A 25791-nucleotide genomic window follows, 5' to 3' on the forward strand; every position below is an offset into this window, starting at 1 on the left:
AGACCTATTGGCTTTGCCAATGCTTATTTAATCACATGTGCACATATGCCTAAGAAGTGCACTTCAGTACCGAGGGTGATGGGCCAATACTTTGCTTTGCAAGTTTTTTTCTTTCCATTATTTATTCTCCTTTTTTTTAACCATCCATGTGCGTTAAAGTAACTGCCCTCGGGTTACATAATTCAAAGCCAGTAGCTTTTTTTTTTTGCGTCAAGTTACATTTCCTGTGTATTGACAGTAAATAGAAGTTCTGTCTTTTTGTTAACACATTTGTCTGCTTAGAAGTGCCCCTACATTTCCATTGAAAGTATATCTAATGGTTATTTTTTTATTTTATTTCAAATGTCTATTTTAAGCGTATGGGCACCACGTTTAGGGGCCATGTTAGCTTTTTTTTCTTATATTTTCGTGGCATATGCTTACAGAAAAAAATAAACCCCGTAATCACAGCACTAGCAAGCTTGCCAATGCCATTCCTATTTGATCTGCCGATGCTTGTTCTACTGCGTGTGGGTTAGGTGATTGAAAAGTGCTCAATTGATTAATTAGGCCTTGAGCGCTCGTCGCATTAAAAAAAATACCTAAGTCGAAAACAACAGTAATCGCTTCGTGATGCCTCAGAACACTCTGGTTTCAAATGTACTATGATGAATATTTTCAGTTGTAGAAAGTTCCATTAATCTTCGAGGCAGATGTTGACAGCGCTGGCCAGAAGTCGCATCCGCGAGTTCACACAGGATGTTTCCTCAAAGCATTTAGTAACCCTGCGCCTTACGTTCCACTTTCTCTATGACTTTATGCTTCCACCATCTCAGTGCCTGTGAAGTGATACTTGGCGCGAACGCGTGCGTCCTTCGCGAAATAATTATTTTGACAGTTCCTTGACCCGAAACCTTAAAAAGGTCGGTGCTCTTGAGAAACAATAAAGTCGTTGACCCAAACTCTTGGAAAGAACCTGCTCATACGCATACACCCAGCACCGCATGAAGACGAAACACTGACTGACCCTGAGCTCGCCTCGCTGCACAGGCTGGCAGGAAATGTGGCGGAAATGTTGGCGTGTGTCGTGGCGTTGCTGATATTATTCTAGCCTCCCCTGACCCTGGCCGTAAAAGAAGAGCTTCCTGCCTGGCAATCTCCGGCATTGACGCAGCACTTGGTATTTTGCGATCCCCAGGGCATCGCCGTGCCAGCGCTTTGAAATCGAAACGCCGTTCTCTTTTCTCGGTTGTTTGACACCCTGACCGTCATCAGTTTTGATCTAAAACAATTTTGCTTCCTTGCCCTGCTGCAAACAATACCCGCAGTTTCCCACAGTGCCCAAACCATTTCCAAGCCCTGTTTTTCACACTTTGAAAATGTTAACGTTTTATTGCAGGGTTAATGGAGTTGAGGCAGCACCTGTGTTTTTATTAGTCATCTCTGGAAAAACTATGAGCGCAGCACGAGCTTCTACAATTAACCACTGGAAAAGTAACGGTCTTATAACTTTGTGAAAAATAGAACATTGGTAACCATCCATTTTCCTTGCTTTGTTTTATTTATATATATATTCACTGAAAAAACCATAGGTTTCACACATGTTATAGTTAGCGGAAATTTTACTGATAAAAAACCAATGAAATTCCCCCGTTATAGTTAGTGCAGGCAACTATAACTCACGCGACCGCAATCCTCTGCTGATGCTAATACTGTATTTAGACACTTATTTGCCCATGTCTTCTTCCATACATTTTTAGCTATACATATATTACAAATATTTTTTTTTCATAAAGACACATATGTCATCAGCAGAAGATTGCGGTCGCGTGAGTTATAGTTGCCTGCACTAACTATAACGGGGGAATTTCATTGGTTTTTTATCAGTAAAATTTCCGCTAACTATAACATGTGTGAAACCTATGGTTTTTTCAGTGAATTTGCAAGGTTTTTTAAATGCTAATTCCTAACTATAACGTGTGTGAAACCTATGGTTTTTTCAGTGAATTTGTACGTTTTTTTAAATGCTAAGTTACTTTACGCCATTCGTGGCGTGCGCGCCCACTTAACGCAGTTCGTTCCGTGCGCGCACGGTGCGCTTCGTGCACCGTGCGCGCACAGTAAGCACGCGGTGCGCTTCGCGCACCGTGCGCCCACTTTACGCAGTTAGTGCCATGCACGCACGGTGGGCACGCGGTGCGCTATGCGCACCGCGTGCCCACGTTACGCTAGATGGGCCATGTACGCACGATGCGCTTCGCGCACCGTGCGTACATGGAGGACATATGATGCACTTCGTTTTGAAAGGTAATATTTTAATTTTTCTTAATTTTTATAAGCCATGCACAAATGGTGCCCTTCGGGCACCATTTGCACACGGGGTGGACAGAGTGTGGATAATTTTTTTTTTATTTTTTATTTTTTTTAAATATTATAGTTTATCTCATCTGTTATAAGCCATGCACAAATGGTGCCCTTCGCCACCAATTGCACACGGGGTGGGGGGAGTGTGGATAATTTTTTTTTTTATATCATTTTTTACCGTACGCGTACGGTAAGCGTAATCGGCGAAATTAGCGAAAAAAAAAAAAATCCGTTTTTGGCCTTGGGGGATCTTTGGGGACTCCCTCAACATGGCTATGTGTGTGGGAGCTGTCTAAACAGCCCCTTTACATGTTTTTGTGCTTTGTATTTTCATCATCACTCTCAGTGCGAGAGAGAAAATGGCGGCCGCCGCTTCCTGGTTTCGGCCGATTCGAATGTTTACTAAGATCTAAGAGCCAATCAGAATCGCGCTCGCGCACGCCACCGTACGCGTACGGTAAGCGTACCGTAAGCGCACCGTAAGCTGGCTCAGATATATATATTGATTTAAAGGCTATTTTCTCAGAATCTACTGAACAGATTTACACCAAACCTACAAAAGGCACTTCCTTGACCTGAGGACTACCTCTCTGCCAAATTTCAAGTAATTCTGTTCAGCCGTTCGGGCTGTAGCCCTGTCTAAAGGTCCTATGGAAAAATGCATGGGAAAAACGCGTTTTGGGACCCCCCTTTTATCTCAGCCCCCGCTTGACGAATCCCCCCGAGACTTTCAGGGTAGGAGCGGAGCGTAGCGCCCCACCTATTTTGAAAAATTCGCGAGGATTCGTCGACCGGCGCCAAAGTTATTCAAAATAGAATGTTGCGGATTTCCTATGGAAACGTGGTCCTAACTATAACTACCTACTGGCGACCGCCAGTAGGTAATATATATATATATATATATATATATTCTCTTGAACTCCGTAGGCTTGCGCAGGGTTTGACAGCAACGAAGCACAGACCACAAGGTAAACCATCAAGGATTTATTCAATAGTTCCCTCGACCTTTACAGCCATGACGCGTTTCAGCCCGGAAGGGCCTTGATCACATATATATATATATCTCTCATTGTAAATTAACTTTACTGACTGCTAATGAAAGCCATAAGCTAAGTGGCGGTGAGCCATGCACTTTCTCGAGTCTGCAGCATTGAACCTAGGAAAGGTTACATTTCTCACATGAAGACCATGAATCTTCACTTTGCACTTCATGCCTTGCTTTAAAAGATCTTATCCTTGCCCAGTTAAAAATCAGCTAACATAGCAGGCAACCACCTGCCTAATTTTATTGCAAGTCTGGTTTCTTTCCAGATATGCATGGAAACTACCTGACAGAACATCCAAATGTTGCTTCTGTCTCTGAAAGCAGGTGATTTCACCAGTATGAATGTTTTGTAGCCTGTCTGTATCTTTCAGTAGAGTAGAATGCAAAATAAAACCATGTACACTGCAACAAGGTGGAATAGGAGACCATGTTATGTAATAGATATGAAAGGTTGGGACTGAAAGCACCTTTTAGACAGCCCAACTAGTGTCAGCTGTATATCTGGAATGTGTGTTTGACATAGAGGCCAACTGGAACTTTAAACCTTTTACTGCAGGGCCTCACCTCCCACCCCCTCCCAGGGGTGTGGAATTTAATACTATAATAAATAATAATAATAATAAACTTTATTGCGTGATTTAAAAGTAAACCATTGCAAATACAAACATTTAAAATTCAAAGTTAATTTAAGACGACGATTTCAATAAAAAATTGATGTGTATGGATAATAACAGTAAAACTTCAGTTTAAAAGTCATATTCAAGGTAGCCGGAAGCAGCAAGTAAGGATTTGGCAGCATTATTCCAATGGGGGGTCGCAGACTCTGGACAGCTCAGTATGTTTTTTTGCAGCGCACTCCATAAATCTTACTAGGGCACAATTTAGTTTAGTATTCCTAGGATCGAAACACGCCAAGACTGCTGCTCTACAGCTTCTAATCATGTTTCTATTCCAGTGATGCTTGAGTAAAGCCCGTCTCTCTGTCAGTATTAGAGGGTACAGGCATATGATGTGTGTAATGTCTTCTTTGGGGGACCCACAAAGGCGGCACTGTTCTTTTCCATCTTCTCTTTTCCATTTTGGCCGGTGTATTAACAGATTAATGACTCCCAGTCTCAGTTTTAAAAAACTTAGTTTCGTCCGAGCACTAAATGTAGTAAGGTACGGCTGTGGGATTAGCAAGGCATAGGATTGAAGAGTCATCCACCCATGACTTCTTTTGGCTAGGATGGGTTTGTCTTCCACTCTTGATAGTCGTTTGGTGCTGATTTTCGCTAGCCTTTTGAATTCCTTCTGACTGGCATGCAGGATCCAGAGGTCATTTAGGCACAGAGTTTTTAAGCCTTTTGACCAATATTCGTGTCCTGCTTGCCATAAGTTATCAATGCAGGCCCACAGATGGTAACCTAAACTTCCCTCCTTTGATAACCTCAACTTGTGACAGCACACGAGGAAGGACATGGCTCTGGCCAGTCGTTGTTTGCAGATGCCAAATTCCAGCCTGATTTGTGCAGGTGATGTGTGGTTTGGTAATTTGAACACGGACCTGTGGATATTAGTGATTATTTTATCCAGATGGTCACTGTCCAGTCCTTTTAGAGCTTCACTGCCATAAGTTAGAGTGGGAATGATTTTTGCCTGAGCCACCTGAAGTGTGGGTGCAAGAGTAGGGTCTTGAAATTTCTTTTGAATTAGGCCGATTGCAAAGGCAAGTGCCGTACCCTTCCTTTTTTGCTCTTCTAGTTGGGATTTGTATTTTCCGTTGTTGTTAAAAGTGACTCCAAGGTACTTTTGGCAGTTGGATTCGACAATGCTTTCGTTATTCAAAGCCCAAGACAGCTTCTTTGCTTTCCTTGAATGCACCACTAGAATTTTCGTCTTCCTGTTATTAATGCGAAGCTCATTATTGTTTGAGTAGTCTGAAATGGCATCCAGAAGTCTTTACATTCCGATCTTTGTTTTGCTTAACAGTACCACGTCATCAGCATATAATAGGTTTGTCAGCGGCAAACCAGATAATTTAGGAGCGTGGGAATTGACCTTATTAAGAACTTCGGGAAGGTCGGCTAGGAATAGATTGAAAAGTATTGGGGCCAAGACACATCCCTGTTTGAGGCCTTTTTCCGTCGAGATCTGGCGAGACAGTCTTGAGCCATCCCCGATCTTAATTCTAACCCATGTGTCCTGGTGCAGGAGTTGTATGGCTCTTAGGAGGGCCGCTGGAATGTTGAAACTGGACAGCTTCTGCCATAATTTGCTTCTGTTGACATTGTCAAAGGCCGCTTGGTAGTCGATAAACCCCATATAAAGTGGACAAGAGCAGGATTTAACTTGGTCAATTAGGCATGAGAGGGACATGAGATTGACTGAGGTTCCGGTGTTTATTGTAAAACCTGTTTGATTCGGAGGAATTATGGAGTTCTCCTCAGCCCATGACCTAAGTGAGTGTAGCAGCACTCCCGCAAAATACTTTGCTTCGTTGTCAATGAGTGCAATGAGGCGGTAATTCCCAGGAGATTTTTTGTCCCCGCCTTTAAAGATTGGTGCAAGGATAGATCCACGCCAGGAGGGCGGTATGATGTTGTTTTGGAGACATGTATTGAAAAGGGGGCTTAGTTTCGCAGCCCAAAAAATTGGATCTTCCTTGAACAAAGCTTGAGGAATTCCCCCTGGGCCAGGCGCGCCGTCATGACGTCCCTTTTTTATTATTTTTTCAATTTCGCCCTTCTGGACTGTCACAAAATTGGCGCAGCTTTGGATCGAATGAGTTACTTTTGTTGGTGTCATTTTGTGACCGAGCTTTTTTGAGGAGTTTGAAGTGTTCAGATGAGATTCTGAGGCAATCTCTAATTGTGATAGTGTGTCCCTGAGAGGTGGATATTGATCATTACTGAGCAATTCCTGGTCGTTAAAGTGGGAAGAAAGATATTCAACCCACTCTATTTCAAGAATGCTCGAAGAAGCAACTTTGAAAGAGCGCCCAGATGCACTATTAATTGTGCGCCAGAACCTGGCAGAGTTGTTTGTTTTAATGTCATACTGTAATTTGGCCCAAAACAGGTTCCATTGGTTTTTGCGTAGTTCACGTTTTGCTTTCTTAAGATGATTACGTGCCTCTCTCAGTTTTTTTATTTTGCTGGGATCCGATGGATTGGTTTTTAATGCCCGCCATGAGCGATTCATTGCTCTTTTTGCAGATAGTATCTCACCGTTCGAGCGCGGCATATTCTTTTGATCAATTTGGTTTACGTATTTTGTTGGTTTCGCAAATCTATCCGTAAGTTCGGTAGCAAATATTGACCAGTTGGCACATATATTGTCCGGGCAAGTTTGGCGCTCAATTATTTGTTTAGCCTCGGCTGATATGGATTGAAGATTCTTAAGGGAACATTTGATGCGTTTGAGGTTTATTGTGAGGCTCTCAGATGGCAAGTCCCTTACCTTTTTATGTTGTGTTAAGCCAGTACTCAAAATTATTTCTTGCGGGCAATGGTCACTTTCTATTCTGTTTCCAAGACAGTATCCTGCTACTTGATGGAGCAAAGAGATGCTGACGAAGGTATAATCGATTAATGAAGTGCCTTTTTTCGATAGGTAGGAAAATCGAGGTGGCTTGTCAGCAGGATAACGTCCGTTTAAGGCTCTTAGACCCAGATTTTCAAGGTTACCTTGTAGAGAACTTCCATGAGAATCCTCCTTATGCCAACCAGGCTTGGCTTGTGGTGGGATCACCCAGATGCTATCGTGTGATTTGGTGACCTCATTTTTATGAAGGACTGACATTAGCCACATGTTAAAGTCACCAGTGAGTAAGATTTCTGAGTTTGGGGAGCCTGTTTGCGCTCTTACTACTGATGCCGATACTTCATCTGCAAAGGATTTCCTGGATGCTGTGTTTGGGCAAACGTAGACGTTCATGAGTGTTAACCTCCATTTTTGGACATTGTTCAAGATAAGAGATTCCCACACATTGGAGGCGATTTGATGAGTCCGGCAAGTCCCAGGAAGTGACTGCGTTTTTTGTTGATATATAGACTGCTAGACCGCCACTCCCCCTTCCCGGGCATTTCAGTTTGTGCGCTGGGATGTGGTGGATTTTGAAGCCTTCTAGGTGATGCGGTGCCATAAGCCATGTCTCTTGTAATAAGAGTATGTCAAAACCCCGAAGGTAGGGAATGGTAGTGTTGTCCTCGAGTTTGTTCGTGAGGCCATTTATGTTCCATGAACAGATTTTTAAAGGGATCTTGTCCTTACAGACCACCCTACTAGGATGTCAGCGTAAAAGACGAGTTGTATTCAGGGCGCCGGCCAGCCATGACCATGAACCCACCTCGTCCAGATTCCTGTTTGTTAGGCACCCATCTTCTTTTGCTTTCCTCGTTGGGTAGGCAGAAGTGGGAGTTTTATTACATGCTCCCCTGAGGACGGAGTAAACTGTACCCCTCCCTGTACTTCTATTTACAACACCGCAACTTCCCTGTAAAACGTGTGGATAACCCTCTTCCCTTCCCGGTTGTATCAGTATTCCCCATTGCTTGAAGGTGTCAATTGACCCTAGAATTTTGTTCATTGCTTCGGCAGTTCTCCAGGTGATTTTTGTAGAATCATTTGATTGACCTTGACATGGTGCAATGAATTCTACCGAGACTATGTCTTGAGAGGTAATTTCATCAGACAGACTTGTGTCAGCTTTAAAATGTTACCCCGATTTAGGATATCGTGACTGCCTTTAGACTTATATTCTGGATAGAAAAGGGTAGAGTATTTGTCCCCACTCCGAACTATGCTGTTTTGCCTGGGCATTGCCTCTGTTTTATCCATGATTGGTAATTGCGCTATTTTTATCAAAGGACCCGTGAAGGGGATCTCATTGCGCGTAATGTCAAGCCTTTCATTATTTACATGACCAGAGTTCCGGTTTTTATTTGCTGGGAATGAGCCCTGTTGGTGGTTGGCACAGATTGCTGCATCTTCCAGCTTGGAGATGGGGCCTCCAAGCGGCCTTGTCGCAGGACTCGGAGCATGATTCACATCTATTTCATTCTGCTTGATGTGTGTGTTGGGGGGAGCCAAGTTGGTGGTGGTTTTTTGTTCTTTTACATCAATGGGCAAGTATTTACCCGAAGGGACCGTTAGTGGTTCCTTTGCTGTTGGCCGGCTGGAAGTGAGACTCTTCCTTTTGTCACAAACTTGATTGATTGGTTGTGCTTCCGTTGTTGTTCCTGGGACAGAGGGAGTTACTTGCTCGACATCTCCGGAGACACCAGGTGGTCCAAGGCTGTTAAACAACGGGTAAAGGTTTAGAACTTGTTTGCCCCTTCTCATTTTATTGCGTCCTTTCCGCTTTCTCTGTCTCTTAACTTTCCCCGCAGGGTTTTCCTCTTCTTGTTCAATTGGGGAGAGAGGGGTGGAACTGGCTCTGCTGGTAAGCTGCTTCCCTCTCGTGCCACCACTTTGCGCCGTGTTCACTTCGGGTGGTAGGGAGTTATTAATTTCTTCCTCGCTTGGTCTTAAGTTAAAGACTGTTTTAGATTGACGAGCTTCACTTGGATTTCCTGGGTCTGTGTCGCTGCCATTCCCAGAGGTAGGTGTAGCTTTTGCTATTTGTTTAAGTCTGCTACCAGCTTTTCCATTATGCCTGGAAGCGAACTGAGTTTCTCCACAATAGGTGAGCAGTCGCATCCTTGCTGCGGGCGATCTGCAGTTTCCTGGGCCCGTCTGATCAGGCTGTTTAGATTTGAAATCCTTTCATCGATTTTGGCGACATATACGGCAAGTGTGTTTAAAAGGCTAATTTGTATATCCATTTTATCAGCCTGATAGAGCATAGCGTCCGCTGACTTTTGAAGGATATCAAGGGCGGTGGCCCATGCGTTTTCTTGCGAGGGAACCTCACTTTTATCCTGCCTTGGATTTGCTGGTGGCTTGGGAGAGCCAGGATTTGAATTCCCATATGAATTCAACATTTTTGCCCATTCCGTCGATTCGAGGTAGGAAAGCTCCTTCATGACACCCTCAGCGTCTTCTGTGTTCGTTACAGTTTCATTGTGCACTGATTCAGATTTACATACACGGTCAAAAACCTGTTGGTTGCAACCACCCCCCCCCAGAGGAGATGCATAGATTTTCTGTCATAAGGGAGGTGTTGATACCCTTAGTAAAGTGAAGTGCAGATTCTCTGTTTTGACTGCACGGGATGCTTAAGCTAACTTCATGAAGCGTACGATTGAGATTTCCCAAGATCCTGTTTTTTTCCGCCGCTGGTTCAGTGTCAGTTTCCTTTGTGTTGAGGTCAGCACTCCTTGAGCCCCCGTTCGCTGAGCGGTCCTTGGAGATAATCACCAGTGGGCTTAGGGGGGTTGGGAGCCCGGTGATGTTCTTGTTGCTAGAAAAAACCGCTGACCCAGCGTCCCTTAAGTAGTTAAATTTTGTTGTTATCTTCGGTTGGTTTCCAATAGATTTGCAGGCCCTTGTGCCAGAAGGCTTCTTTGAGGCCTGGTACTCGATATCAGTTGTGGTGTCGGTGTCGCTCAGCAACAGGATAGGTGACCGTTCTGGGTCAGAGACTGACCTCTCGTTTCTCCTTTTGCTTTTCTTTTTCCTTTGGGGAGCCGTCGTCCTCACCCTGCCAGATCTCATCTCAAGGCAACAAAGTAGATGGGGAACTTGACTGAAGAGAGGCTCACAGGACTAAAGCTGGACTTCTGCAGCGGCAGGGATTTGATCAGATACTACCGGCCACCAGACGCTGGACACAGAACACAGGACCCTTTTCACGGGGCCCAAGATCACTGCTCTCTTTCGCCTCCACAGCTCCGGTCTCAGGAGTTTCACTAGCGTTCGGACATAAAATTAAGTTTTTTTTTTTTTTTGGTCAGACGACCAGATTCCCCCAGCAAGTACACTCCGCAAACCTGGGTTGGCTCGACACAGCGACTCAACGCCACTCCCAGGGGTGTGGAATTTAATACAATATCTACTTCGCCATGGGGCAGGTTGCTTCATAAATCTACTTGTCCTGTAACAAATCCACTTGTCTGTTTGGTGCCATGTAGTCTGGCGGCAAATTATGGCAGCAAACTCATTATAAAAGAGCTCTGATATAGCCTCCTTGATTTTGCCAGGGCTCATACCATAGTAGTGTTTTAATACTTGCACTCACCTTATGTTGCTACGTTTCAGCAGATCTACATACTGGGGCTGAAGATAGTGGTAAGCAATAGTTCCAGGGTTAGAATGCCCTTTTGAGTCTGTGCAAACCTACTAATTTGCATGTTTTAAGGGTTTTCTACAACTCTTGTCTAATCTTTTCCCATACTGAGAAATGTTGGAAATTTACTCCGGACAATGGCAGACGTAAACCTTCTTCCAGAGTTGGGGGAAAAAAGTGGTTGGAGGGAAAGTGAACTTGCAAACACTCAGATTTTCGCTTGAGCAAATCTACACATGCATATTTGCTCATGCTAAAATGCAGTTCACAAATATTTTCTAGGAGTACTATTTCTTGTCCCACTTCTGTAAATTTTTGGAAATTCACGAAAGACGTATAGCTGCATGTAATGCAAGGACACATACCTTGGGTGCACTTTAGAGACGTTCTTAAATAATTGGGCCCCTAATTTGGTCTGGTGGTAACCATGACCTTTTGAGTTTATAAAAATTCTGTCTCTGTATCGACTGGCTTCACTGTAAGTGACAGCATTCTGCTCTTTCACAAGAGCATATCGTCACACAGAGTAGTTTTTTTCAGTGTCAGTAACTACTGTGGCAGTGTGTGCTTTTTGAGATCAGAAACAATTTTTGCTTTTGCCAATTGTTTGTTATAATGGCGAGGGCCCGGCAGCTCCCACACCAATAAGGTTTTACAAAAACCAGGCCAAAACAATTCACACATTCACAAAACTAAAAAGCTGACCCCCCCCCCCCCCCCCAATTTCAGACCTCCTGGCTTTGCCACTGCTTGTTTATTTTTGTTTCCCATAATCTCATTGAATTGGTTACACTGATTTTCATTTATGAATATTTTGGGGAAATACTAGCATGCATCAACACATGTTACTAAATGATGCTGCAAAGAAATGGTACCTGAAATTTTACGGTAGTTTAGCGAAATGTTTTTTTTTCCTGCTTTCATTTTTTATGAACAATGTATTTTGAGAGCAAAGGATCATCAAGCTTGCTTTCAAGCTTCTGCAAATATTTGCATGAAATCAGAGAGCATTCTGGGAGCATTATATTGCTAAACTTTAAAAACGTGCGCACACATTTCCATACTGGAACCACTGTCAGTAGTGCAGTCAGAGCTTACATTTACTTATGTGCTCACCCCAAGAATAAACTTTCATTTAATGAACATACAAGTTTGAACAGCATTAACATATGGACAAAAATATTACCTTAACTGCAGACAGTGCCCTTCCCCAGTACATAATCTGGTACTAGAAACTGGCAGCCAAAAGATTTGTGCTGCAGGGGGTTGGGCCTACTTGTCCCGAGGACAAAATACACATGAAAACTTGCTGCCCTTGATCCCAAACACTATGTCCTGGGCGTCGGGCTATAGGAATTCCACATTCCTGCCTCTGTACTAAGCCATTTTTGCCTATTTTGGGTAGTTCGTGCTTCGGCCTCCATAACTTTTTGTCAACATAGCTATCCATGTCCAATTTGCTTTCCTTTTTTTTTTTTTTGTTTTTACATCCTCCTTGGGAGTTTAGTACCTTTAAAGGTTTGTGGATTCCTCTGGAAGGTACTGAGCAATTAGCCTTTTTGTGTTTTTTTGTGGAAAAAATGGGAAAAAGGTGCTGCAGAATAAAGCAACTCATATGGTAAATTACTATAACTAACATTCTTGATTACCTTGCCCCGCTAAAACTAAAAAGAACCCAAATCAAAGACAGAAACCAATGGGTCCCTTAACTACGAGAGGCAATCCCTCCGGCAGTCAGAAAGAATCTGGAGACCGCACCCCTCAGCCGCACACCTAAAACTTCTCCGCCAGGCCAGAAATGCCTACAACAGGAACATCCTCAAGTCAAGAAAATAATTCTTCACCAAGAACGCCAAGAACAGACCTCACAAGCTCTTCAAATTGATCAAACACCATTCCGAAAAACTGGCTAAAACACCGAAAGAATCCCCTATGTCACTAATATCATCTGAGGAATTCTCCTCCTTTTTTCTCTGACAAAATCACAACCTTAGGAAACGAACTCCGATCCGCCACTTTCTCTCAACCCCTTACAGATCTGCCTCTTCCTTCTGCACCCCCCTCCACAGGCTTCACCCAAAAACCAAGCGCACTGGACTGCTTTAAAAATGTATGACGAACACGCCGTCTCAAAAATCCTGTCCACCTTAAACCCGAACAACCACTTTAATGACCCACTCCCCTCTAACTGTCTAGCTGCCGCCACCCAATCCATCATTCCTAGCTGGACTGCAATAAATAATGCCTCCCTTCTTCAGGGAGTAATACCCGACTCTCTGAAAGCCAGCCAAGTCCTCCCCATCTTTAAAAAACCGTTGCTTGATACTGCCTCCCCTGACCACTTTAGACCTATTTCTAACATCCCTCTCTTAGCCAAAGTTCCTAGAGAAGTGTGTGCAACAACAGCTGAGCCATCACATCGCCAACTTCCACCTACTAGATGACTTCCAATCTGGCTTCAGGCCCGGGCACACACGGAAACCATCATTCTCCACATTGTTGATGATGCCTTCCAAGCCCTTGACCAAGGCAAAACCTATCTCCTAATCCTCCTCGATCTTTCCGCAGCCTTCGACACGGTCAACCACGAAAAACTACTCGAACACCTCAAACTCAGCATAGGAATAGACAGCGCTGTACTTGAATCGTTTAGGTCCTTTCTCCATAACCGATCAGAGATTTCTAGTTAACGGCAACCTGTCTGCTTCCTCTCCGGTCACGGTTGAAGTCCCCCAAGGATCAACTCTGTCCCCAACCCTCTTCAACCTTTACCTCAAACCGCTTGCTGAAGTATTACACACCGCGAATATCTCCTACCACATGTACGCTGATGACTCCCAGATCTGCATCAAAATCTTCTCCCTCGAGGAGATTCTTTCCCTGAATGAAGCCTTGAAATCAACTGTCCTCTGGCTCTCCGCCAACCAACTCAAACTCAACACAAAGAAGACAGAATTCCTACTAATCTCACCTCCAGAAACCAAACCTGAGACTCAGATATGGCTTAAGGCCATCACAGCCTTAAACTACCCTCCGACCTTCGGCCAAATCCCTCGGAATAACCCTTGACTGCAACTTGAACATCAACTTGATATCCAAATCAGCCGGATTCCACCTTCACTACCTAAGGAAACTGAAACCCTTCCTTGACACCCCGACCTAAAAATGGCAGTCCAGGCCTTAGTCATCTCCAGACTAGAATATGGCTGCTCTACCCTCTCTGGTTTACCCAAGATCTCCCTAGCACCTTTAAAAGCCTGCTTCAATGCGGCCGCCAGACTACTAACAGGCTCAAAGAAATTCAACCACATTTCACCACATCTGAAAGCTCTGAATTGGTTTCCTCTAGAGGCCAGAATCCAACTCAAATTGGCATGTATCACGCACAAGGCATTATACTCCAATTCCCCTGCACATCTTGCCCAGAAACTCGTGATATCCGGAGTAACCAGAAACTCCCGGTCCACCAGAGACCTCTTACTCCAACCTGCACGTTTGCGAAAAAGAAAACTTACAATCAGGCCTTCTCTGGGGCCGCACCAAGAATATGGAACTCACTCCCGCCTGCCATTAGAAGAATCCCTTCTATGGCTCGCTTCAAAAAAGATGCTAAAACCTTCCTAATGGGCAAATTCCTTGCCTAAATCTTGCCTCCTATCTTCAAAGAGACCATGGGCTGCTTCCAACTAGTGCATCCCCATGGAGTAACCCAGTCACTATCCACCCTGCACCTCCGGACATCCCACCATGGAACCTGGGACCTTGCGTTTCTCGTAAAATGTAAATTTAAATTGTACATACTTGTTCCTTTTATCCCCTATGTATCCTGCCCCCCTCCAAGTCTTTTGTATAATATTGTTGTTTACTGTAAAGCGCTCTGATACCCAACGGGTCAAGTTGATGCTCTGTAAAACTCAAAAATAAATAAATGTGCATTTCTTTGTGCGTTCTTGAGTGTCTTAAACTGACTGCATCAGCTTAATAGCAAGTAATCATCGTGTTTTGGACAGTTGGATACACTCCGCTTCCTTGTTTCTTATACTGAGGATTGCTTAATCTTTTAAAAGTGAAATCTACTCTTAAATATATTTTCAGTGAGTGAATATTAAGGAACCATTTTGCTCTTTTGTACCTATGGACGATGGTGCTGTACTAATGTTGGTAACATAACATTACTACTGTTTAATAGTGTGTGAAGCAGTTCGAGAAGCTCTTTCTATGTATTATCTAGGTGGTTGATTTTCAGTTTGTACTCTAGAATGTGTAGCAATGTGAATAAACAACATCACTGTCTTTCTTTCTTTAGGTGTAAAACAAAAGTGTATGACGATCACCTTCTCACAACCAGTGTTGTGATAGTATTTCACAACGAAGCCTGGACGACTCTTCTACGCACTGTGCACAGTGTTATAAATCGCTCACCGCGGCATCTTCTTGAAGAAGTTATTTTAGTCGATGATGCTAGCGAGAGAGGTAAGACAGATGAATGCCACCATTAATCTGTTAGCTTTGATACTGTAGATAAACGAACAAAACCCAAATAGTTGCCACAGCGAGTAGGTCTAATCTGGGCCTTATGAAGTTTGTATGATTTCTACTGACGTTACCAGGCCTTTACTGTTCTTCCTTCCACATTCATGGTGTGTATTTGTTTATCAGTAGGCAGTACCCTTGCTGTTAAAAAGAGAAAGACAAAAAAGGAAAAATGCACGTCTACTGCCTATATTGCCAACAATCACCTTTCTTGCCCTTTTGGCATCTTGTATTCATTCAGCACCATTTCTGCCTTGAACATGTTGCCATATGGATTACTGGGTCTTCTCTTATTACTTTAAAAAAAAGTACTCTCTCACACACCACACACACGCTCATACAACATAACACACACATGCTCGGTCACACAACGCACATGCTCGCACACACCACACACGCTCTCACACACAGTTTCTCTGCTGCCCTTGGGGGGTAGGCTGGTGCTCTATAGCTGCCTATCTGTTTGGTCAATATTCTAATTATAATTTGCAAATCTATCTCACATACTCAATCATCACACCCACAGGTGCTTCGTCCATAACACAATAAGCATACCTTGATAGTCAAAATGTATGACATGCAGACACCACTTAATCTTGAAACAAAAACAGTACCCTTCCAAGCACACACATTACACACCATAGCTTGCTATCTGTGCGAGTAAGTGCTTCTCCCCCCGCTATTACCGTGAGTAATTGCTTTTCGCCCCAAATAAGGGGTAGTAAGCGCCAAAGAAATGCTACAGTATGGCATATATATTCTCCAAGCTTGCCTAACTCTGGCTTCTCCAGTGAGTAGCTTGTGAGCTACTGGTAGCTCTCCTGTGTGCAGCCCCGTCTAGTAAATTAGAAGATTTTGCTTGGTTGATTTAAAATATTTATACCAAAATTAAGTGTTTATTTGAGACAAAAATGGGTGGATTTTCAGAAATCAAAAACTGATGTTTGGAAAAGCTGGCTGAATTTCTAAAATCTTTTTTTGGTAGTAACCTCTGTTAGTATTTATAGAGAAAGCGGAGGACAGACATCACTCATCCTTCAACCAAGGATGTTATTTAATGTAGGCAGTATGCAAATGGCAATTACTGAGCTCACTTTAACATTACCACAGCTGAGCCTTTGTGAATGTACATAAATGTTAACCATAAAGCCCTCCTAATACTCCTCTCCCAACCTCCACAAACCCCAACTTGCAGAGACTACAACCTCCTCATAGAGTCCCCCCTCAGACAAAGGGTTACAGTCTATGCAGCAAGTCCCAAGGCTTTGTGTCTCTGCTTCCGTGCCTACGACATCTGTGCTGCGTGTCTGGTTAAATACCTCTAAATGCCGTATTGGTGAAAAAGACCCAGGGCCTTCCATCGCGGTGTGAGGGCTGAGATGGCAGGACCACCACTCAGTTTCTCATAAAGTGGTTTCCATTTAAGGGGGGGGGGCACAGTAGCTTAGCAAAATATTTTTTTCCTAATTGCATTTTTCTGTGAACATTTTATTTTGAAAGCAAAGTATCAATCTTGCTTTCAAGCTTTTGTAAATATTTGCATCTAATTAGAGAGCATTCCAGGCACATAATACATAGCCTCATAATGTAAAACTTTGCAAATGTGTGTACACATTTTTATACTGGTACCACTGTCAGTAGTGCAGTCCGAGCTTACAGCACTTCCTTAGAGCGCTGACCCTAATAATAAAGAGTTTGCATTAATGAACCATAAATACAATTTTGAACAGCATTAACATATGGACACAAATATTGCCTTAACTCCAGACAATGCCCTTCACCGATTCATAAAGTGGTACTGTTAACCGGCAGTCAAAGGGTTTGTGCTGCTCGGTGTTGGGCCTACTTGTCTCAAGGTCAAAATAAACATGAAAACTGGTTGTCCTTGACCCCAAACAATGTGTCCTGGGTGTTGGGCTATAGGAATTCCACACCCCTGACAGAGCCTTCAGGAGTGATAAAGCCTATGGATGTTGGGTGCCATAGTGTGCCTAGGTATAACACCTGCCCGCTCGATATAGATCAGTTTGGACATTTGAGATAAAAGGCAAGTAGCAAATATTCGACTAAGTATTTTATAGTCCAAGTTGTGCATGGACAACAGGTCAGCCCTAACATGTGGGGGGCAGCCCAGTTTCAGTCACAGAATCAACAGTGTTTCACATGTGGACACCAGTAACTGGTCCCAAGCCCGAGGAGCAGCATAGAGATAGACCAGCCTAGGTACCAGTTCCTCCCTATAGGTGGTGTAAAATTCCACAATGAGGCCATCTGCCCCAGGTATCCAGCCTTGTGCCATGGCTTTAATAGCAGACCTGGTCTCTTGGATTGTAATGGTACCACCCAGCTCATCTGCCTCCGCTCTTGTGAGGACCGACAGGGTCACCGGGGCCAAGAACACATCATAAATCAGACACCTCAATGCAGGCGGTGGGGCATAAAGGGACGCATACTACTCCTTAAAGTGGGTGTTAATGCCATCCTGACTATATAAGCGATCACCTGTTTCCAATTCCACCTTCAGGTTCAATGAGACCCTAAAAGTAGGATTAGTGAGCAATACCAGACCTGTTCCTGCTTTATCCAGCTCTGTGTGGACGCAGACTTATTGCACCCTGCGTGGGCACGGATCATGTATTCCCAATAGTCAAAGCAGCAGAGCTTTTAAACTCAGGCTGGTAACAGCTCCCTGGCCTCTAGTAACAATTGCTTTATTGCTGGGTTTCCTGGTTTTTATTAATCAAGATGGTCCCGATACACATGCTCTCGATCTTCAACTTCCCCCACCAGTGCACGTCGCATCCCCACAACCTCTGCAATGCAGCGCCCACTAATAACCAATTTGAATGCATCCAATTCAAACAAGGGTGAGGAGCAGTAGCTACATTATCTACAAAGTAGTCCCATATCGCCTAACTAATATTATGTTGGAATACTGGGTCATCCAATGTTTCAACCTGCAGTCGTCAATCAGGGACACTGAGACGTCTTCTCTCCCAGTGCAATGAGAGCAACACAGGGTTGTAGTCCAGGAACATTCTACATTATGGACCTCCTCGTGGACCCTATGTGTACACAGGAAGCTACTGAGCTGAACATGTTTGTCCATGGATTTTGCCCATACCAGAGTAGAACGAGTAGTCCCTCATTCTGGGGTGCAGTCATTACAAAGAATCCATCAACCCCCACTGCTGATGCCAATTTGAATATGTGCGAGCCAAGCGGACTACCGGAAAATCTCCAAGCAGCGTATGGGACAAATCAAGGGCTGGGTCAGTAATGCTGTTGAAGTCACATCCCCAAGAGTATAGATTGTGTAATGTAAATGTGCAGTGAAGAACCCACCCTGTACTTTAAAAGGAGCATATATTAGTACTATTGTTAAATCTCGTCCTGTAAATCTCCGACTAACGACTTCATATCTACCATCGGGCTCTATTGGTTTGTTTGTCTTTTGAAAAGGTACCCCAGGTCTTATCCACAGTAAGACTCCCCTAGCGAAGGTCGAATAAGCAGTAGCATAGATCTGTCCTACCACCTTTTGTGAAGAACCAGGCCCTCCGCTGCAGTGAGATGAGTTTCCTGCAGGAGATAGATATGTGACCCTCTCCTCTTAAGGAAAATGTACACTTTATATCACTTGGACATGTTATTAAGACCCCGAACATTCCAAGTAACGAAAATTATACATCACGGGTGACGCCATAGAGGAGAGCAAGGTAGGCACCACAGCTCTCCAGGAAGGGTACACAATCCCTCATGTGATCCAAAACTCCACAGCCTCTGAAACCAGGAGCAGCAGGCAGAGATAACCAAGTAGAATCCCAGAAAACAAAAGTAACTAACCCAACTCCCCATCCCCAAGACAACAAAAACATAATCTCTCCATCCAAATCAATGGAAAAATATCCAACACAAATGCATTCATCACACACACACAAATTCAAGATCAGGCCTATGGTTTCAATCAGTATATCTCCTTTGAGCCGAGCCTGACTCAGAATGTGATTCAGCTCCTTGTAGTGTAAAAGTTTGACAACCAGTGGTCTGGGGGCCGCTCCAAGTAGTGAAGGTCATACAAGGACACGGTGTGCTCACTCTAGAGCATAAAAGGGAGAGAGACCCTCTGGGGCCACCTCCTCCCGACGCCATGCTTCCAGAAAACCAGTCAAATTTGTGTTGGAGCCTTCTATGCGTTCCGGGAGTCCTATAATCCTAAGGTTATTTCTCTGGGTTCTATTCTCAGTGTCTTCAGCGCGAGCTTCTAATGTTTTAACCTGCTCTCCACGGTCTACATCCATTCACGGATGGATGCCACCTCTGGGGTGATGTAGTCTAAAGACGTTCATAAGAAGTGACCATCACAGCCAGGCGCAGCTGGTCATCAAGCAAGAGACCCATACCTGCTACCACTGTAGATTTTTAACTCTAGTGTCTTGCGAGAGACAGCAATGGCCTGTTATACAATATTCAATGAAGCTACTTTAAACCCACCCCCACCCCCCCCCCCTGACCAGGGCCCCCAATGCAAGGGTCATCTAATCTATATCCTAAAATCTAGATACCTGGAAAGGGCAAGAGTCAGCTGTCTTTCTTCTTGGAGTATTAACCCATAGCGGCGAACCCTAAGATGGAGCTCAAGGGTCCAATGTCAAGGCAGAGACACCACCAGAGCCGCAGGTAGGTTTCACCTCCCTCTTCACAGCACTGTCAGGGCTCTGGTCCCAGCAGCCGGGCTCAACCCACTGTGCAAAATAAATCCTCACCGTCCCATAACACTTTTGGGGTGATAGCAGGGGCAACACAGCCATGAGAGTCTTCAGCAGTGCCGCGAGGCGGGCCTCTAGAACCAAAGCCTACAAAGAGCGACTAGCCTCCTGCTAGTCAAGCACCCCTGGTCATCAGGCAAAGATCTTCCTTACTTCTCACAAGCAGGCCAATAGGGTCAGGCCTCTGGCAGACTAATGCACCACCAGAGGCTTCCATAGCATGCAGGGCCCCAGCCAGTCACGGAGAAGGGTGGGGGAAGGGGCGCAAGATATTCAGCTGTATTGCGCTAGTCAGGGTTCATTTAGGAGCAAGAGCTGAAGGGGCAGTTTCAGGCCGAACAGCGTGCTCAGTGTTCAATGAACCTCAGGCCCTCTGGGTATACTCCACCAGGCCTCCAGGGAAGCACCCAGTACAAAGTAGTAGAGAGGAGAGGCCCAGTCCACCCGTATTCTCAGACCCTCAATATGTTCAGGACTCCTCGGGGAGGGGGGCGCCAGCAATCCCAGCTGCTCATCTTTAATCACTGTGTACTACAGCAGTAGCTCGCAGTTCTGGCATCAACAGGATCTTCACAGGCAGCTGCCAGTGGTTCAAGGCCTCTGATAGGCTGCACCCAAACCGACCTCCGCAGCGGCGCGGGAGCCCGGGCCCCGCACCCCAGGGAATACCACACTGCCATGCCCAGCAAGAAAGGAGCTCTATGGGCTTCTGGCAGCGCTGCAAGTCTCGGGGCACTGCAGGTGGGTCCAACCAGCCGCTGGAGAGCCCTTGAGACCCGCCTCTCTCCTGTCTGTAACCCCGGTGCTCCGCTCAGAATGACAGGGCCACCATGCTGAAGATAATCACCTTTCAAGGTACTAAGTTTATCGTCTACTTGACACCCCCCCCCCCCCCCCCCCCCCCCCCCAATTGGGACTGATTCCGTGCAGGCTGCGATCAGGAATGTTTGCGTCTTGCAAGACGCAGTCTGTACAATGGAGGTGTGCCGCCATTATGTGATGGCCGCATGGTCCGTTTGATCCTCTCATGCTGTAGGATGGCACCACAACCACCCTCACAGGCAACTGTTATAAGTCTCAGTATCGTATAGCATGGGGCCGGTGGGAGTCAGGATGCTCCTGGATCGGGGAGTTCAGGCGGGAGTGTCTCGGTCTACGTCCTACTCCATCTGTGCTTGGCCAGTTAGGGCTGGACTGTTCCCATGAGGCACAGGGTCAAGACTGATTTGCATATGGTCAGGTCTAAACTGGGGTGGCATGGTGAGCAAAAGGATGAATTTAACCCAGATCTCTTGACTGGGGGTGAGTGTTTGGATTTGCTCTGCATTCCATCCATCATCAATTGTGTGTCCGTCACTCAGTGAAGTCAGCCGATATATAGATAGAGAGAAATAGAATTTTTAAATAAACGAAAGGTCTTGATTAACGCCTTACCTAATTAAATGCCCTATTCTTCAAAGATGATCACAAAAGTGCACTAAATGGTAAATGTCCTCGCATTAGTGCACATTATAGCTTTCATGAATTTATAACAATTTACAGAAGTTGGCTAGTAAATGTTACTCCTAAAAATTGTTGGTGAACTGCATTTTAGCACGAGTAAATAAGCATGTGTAAATTTGCTCATTCAAAAATCTGCTGAGTTTTTACAAGTTCAGTTTTCCTCCAACCTCTTTTTTCTCAACCCTGGAAGAAGTTTTACTTGTTCCTTGTCAGGAGTAAATTTCCAACCTTTGTCAGTATGGAAAAAGATTAGAGAAGAGCTGGTGAAAAACCCCAAAATATGCAAATTAGTAGGTTTGCACAGACTCAAAAGGGCATTCAAACCCTGAAACTTACTGCTACTTCCAGCCTCCGTATGTAGATCTGTGGAAAGGTGGCAAAATAAGTGAATTGCTAGTATTCAAACCCTACTATAGTATGCGCCCTGGCATAATCTGAAGGCTATTATCCGAGCCCTTATATAATGAGATTGCTGCCATGATTTGTCGCGGTACTACGTGGCACCAAAGTGGATTTGTTTACAGGCCAAGTAGATTTATGAAGCAACCTGTCTCATGGACAAGTAGATATTTTATAGATTTCAACACCCTGTAGACCAGGGGTACTCACAAACTTTCTCTTGGGGGCCAAATTTACAGCGTGGTTTGTGGCCGAGGGCCGCACCTTGGGGGCGGGGTCATTGGGGGAGGGGGCGGGGCTAGAGCAAAAAAATAAGCTGTGACCATGAGGTGGAACACAGGTCCCTGCAGCGGACGCCTTCATCCACTGAGCCACCGGACCCGGCATACACATCTCTCTCTCTCTCTCTCTCTCTCTCTCTCTCTCTCTCTCTCCTTCCCTCCCTCCTCCGTCCTCCGTCTCCCTCCGTCCTCCGTCTCCCCCTCTCTGTCTCCCTCTGTCTCCCGCCCCCTCCCTCCCTCTCCCTCTCCCTCCATCTCCCTCCCTCCCTCTGTCTCCCTCCCTCCCTCTGTCTCCCTCCCTCCCTCTGTCTCCCTCCCTCCCTCTGTCTCCCTCCCTCCCTCTGTCTCCCTGTCTCCCTCTCTGTCTCCCTGTCTCCCTCTGTCTCCCTGTCTCCCTCTCTGTCTCCCTGTCTCCCTCTGTCTCCCTGTCTCCCTCTGTCTCCCTGTCTCCCTCTGTCTCCCTGTCTCCCTCCCTCCGTCTCCCTCCCTCTATCTCTCCCTGTCTCTCTCCCTCCCCCTCTGTCTCTCTCCGTCTGTCTCTCTCCCTCCCTCTCCCTCTGTCTCTCTCCCTCCCTCTCCCTCTGTCTCTCTCCCTCCCTCTCCCTCTGTCTCTCTCCCTCTATCTCTCCCTCTATCTCTCCCTCTATCTCTCCCTCTATCTCTCCCTCTATCTCTCCCTGTCTCTCTCCCTGTCTCTCTCCCTGTCTCTCTCCCTGTCTCTCTCCCTGTCTCTCCCTCTCCCTCCCTCCCTCTCCCTCCCTCTCCCTCCCTCCCCCTCCCTCCCTCCCTCTCCCTCCCTCCCTCCCCCTCCCTCCCTCTATCTCTCCCTGTCTCTCTCCCTCCCTCTCCCTCCCTCTCCCTCCCTCTCCCTCCCTCTCCCTCTGTCTCTCTCCGCCTCCCTCCCTCTGTCTCTCTCCCTCCCTCCGTCTCCCTCCCTCCATCTCTCTCTCTGTCTCCCTCCCTCTATCTCTCCCTGTCTCTCTCCCTCCCCCTCCCTCCGTCTCCCTCCCTCCCTCTGTCTCCCTCAATCTCCCTCTCCCTCCCTCCCTCTCCCTCCATCTCCCTCTGTCTCCCTCCCTCCGTCTCTGTCTCCCTCCTTCTATCTCTCCCTGTCTCTCTCCCTCTGTCACCCTCCCTCTCCCTCTGTCTCTCTCCCTCTCCCTCCCTTCCTCTTTCAGCCTCTGTCTCCCTCCCTCTGTCTCCCTCCCTCCCCCTCCCTCCCTCCCTCCCTCTCCCTCCCTCCCTCTCTTGACTCCCTTCCTCTCCCTCCCTCCCCCTCTCGCTCCCTCCGTCACCCTCCCTCCCTCTCCCTCTCGCTCCCTCCGTCACCCTCTGTCATCTCACCCTGTGTGTGTGTCAGCCCTCAGCCCGGGCTGAGACAGCTTCCCAGCGCTCACACACCGCCCCACCCGAGTACTTCACAGGTCTTTAAAAGACCATTTACATGTTAAAGCTTTGTTGTATTTCACCTCTTAGGCCCCTGCATTTCCACTTTGACAATCACTGGAATCCCCCGGCCCCCACAGAGCGGAGTCTCAGAGTCCGGGCTGCTGCACCCGACACTTTGACAGTGTTTGCTAACACTATTTAATTTATTTATTAAAACACATGTAGGATGTCTGCAAGGTCCGCGGGCCGCCGAGTAAGGCTTGCCGGGCCGCTGGCGGCCCGCGGGCCGTACTATGAGTAACCCTGCTGTAGACAGACAAGGAGTGGCGGTCATGGCGCTTGATATAGAAAAAGCTTGTGATATTCTGCACTATTATTTTTTGTATCAAGTGATGTCGAGGATGGGTCTGGGGCCTGGCTTTGTGAAATGGACTCTGCTCCTTTATTCGGGGCCTACAGCACGGGTTCAGACCTATGGTGGGACAAGACAGGGGTGCCCGCTCTCCCCTTTACTTTTTACCATTGCAGTGGAACCCTTAGTGAGCAGTGCACGCGCTGGAGAATTTTTTTGAGGAGTAGAGATGTGAGACACTTCTCATTTCTCAGCCTTGTATGCAGCAACATGTTATTGTTCCTCCGGGATGTTGATGCGGATTTGCCAAGAGCGGCAGCTCTTTTGGAGCGCTTTGGCACGATATCAGGCTTGAGCATCAACTGGCAGAAATCCCACTTGTTTTATTTCTGTTGCAGTGCACTTCCACCCCTAGGTTTGCAGGGCTTGACGTGGGAAGGGACCTGCCTGAAATATTTGTATCGAGATTTACCATGACCCTCGATGCCTTCTGGATGGCAATATTGGTGCTGCTATCAGGGCACTCTGCTGTCTGTTGCAAGTAGAATTATTGTGGCTAAAATGATGGAATCCTCCCTACTACTTAACTTTTTTTTGTACGTTGTCCCCTGCCGGCTTTTCCGAGACCTCGAGACTCTGATTGTGCTAAGGTGGGGAAATAGACAATAGGGAGTATGTGCGCTACTATCAAGCTTTGGTATGGCCTGAAACCGAATATAGCTAACTCTACATTGAACAAAGCTCTCTGGGTGGAATTATACTACGACAAAAAATTCACCATACCACAATTATCTCCAAAAAGCACTAACAACAATTAGCATGGGTGAGCTTTGGAACAAGAATCTGACTTATCTAACCTTCAAACAAGTTATAAATAAAACTGCAAAACTTAATTCCTTGCTAATCGACAAAACCACCTTCAGCGAGAGATCGCATGCTTGGATGGTGACTAAAAACTATAAGATCCTTGCACCAGCACCTTACCAAGTATAACATTTTCAGCATACCGGAAAAGACAACTGATGGCTCTTAGCCTTGGAAAACTACCATCGATCGCAGACCAGCCAGCTTGGGTCCATAAAGGGCCGTTATTATGCCGACTCTGCGGCAGTAACAAAGAGGACTTTATTCATCTAATTTGCACATGTGCCAAACTTTTCACAGCACGAGTCACTTTATTAAGAAAAGCGTTTAGCATCAGAAGAATGAGGACATGCAGAGAAGCTATAATAGCAGGGCTGGACCCGTCTGATCCCCAGATGAACTGCCAACTGATAACATTTCTTGGCTGCCACTCTCTCCCACTACAAACAGAAACTCTAGCTATACAGCAGGGCGAGAACTCTATGATATGTCAAGAGATGTTATTATTCATGTTATTTAAGTGGAGAACACCAGTAACCTTATTTCTTGGTTAGAAAAGCCACTTTTAATTGAGCTGCAGAATGGTGTTGTCTTGGGGCTTAGTAAATATTAATTGTATGTCACACATCCCACTAAAATATTAACTGAGTATGTAAAGCCTTTAGGTTTTAAAATGATGAAATTCTATTGATGAATTTTATTCGTGTGACAAATTGTTAAGGTTTTAATTAACAAAATAATAAAACTTCATTATCATTAGTGTGGGAAAAGGGCAGAAGACCAATCGTAATGTCCAGCGTCCAGTTACGAAGGGGGGGGTTTAGCACCATGTGACTTACAAGCTTACTGCCTGACAGCGCAGCTGCAATGATTCAATCAGTGGATTTCTCCCGGTTTAACCCCAGGGAAGCACACTCCTCGATCCCAGATTATCGTGCTCTGTTTCGGTTCCTCTTGACCCCCCCCCCCTCCCTCCCCCTCAGCACCTTTGAGATGCATCCCAGGAGTATCTGGTTGGTAGGCACTGTTGGCAGCGCTGCATGAAGTGAACCCGTACCCAAGTGCCTTACCCGCCAGATCTGATGTTATAATGGCTGGAACTG

The 25791-nt window shown here is 45.7% G+C and overlaps 1 protein-coding gene across 1 annotated transcript in view; it reads left to right on the top strand.

Annotated features, from left to right (window-relative positions):
- GALNT1 (polypeptide N-acetylgalactosaminyltransferase 1) overlaps positions 1–25791 on the top strand; it is a 525156-nt gene that overhangs the window by 210119 nt on the left and 289246 nt on the right. Inside the window, exon 4 of the mRNA XM_085606855.1 lies at positions 14905–15071. Coding sequence (XP_085462981.1) covers positions 14905–15071 — 167 coding nt within the window. The remainder of the gene's footprint in view (positions 1–14904; positions 15072–25791) is intronic.

Source organism: Triturus cristatus, chromosome 5_2 (assembly GCF_964204655.1).
Source record: "Triturus cristatus chromosome 5_2, aTriCri1.1, whole genome shotgun sequence".
In the NCBI taxonomy this organism is placed as follows: domain Eukaryota; kingdom Metazoa; phylum Chordata; class Amphibia; order Caudata; family Salamandridae; genus Triturus; species Triturus cristatus.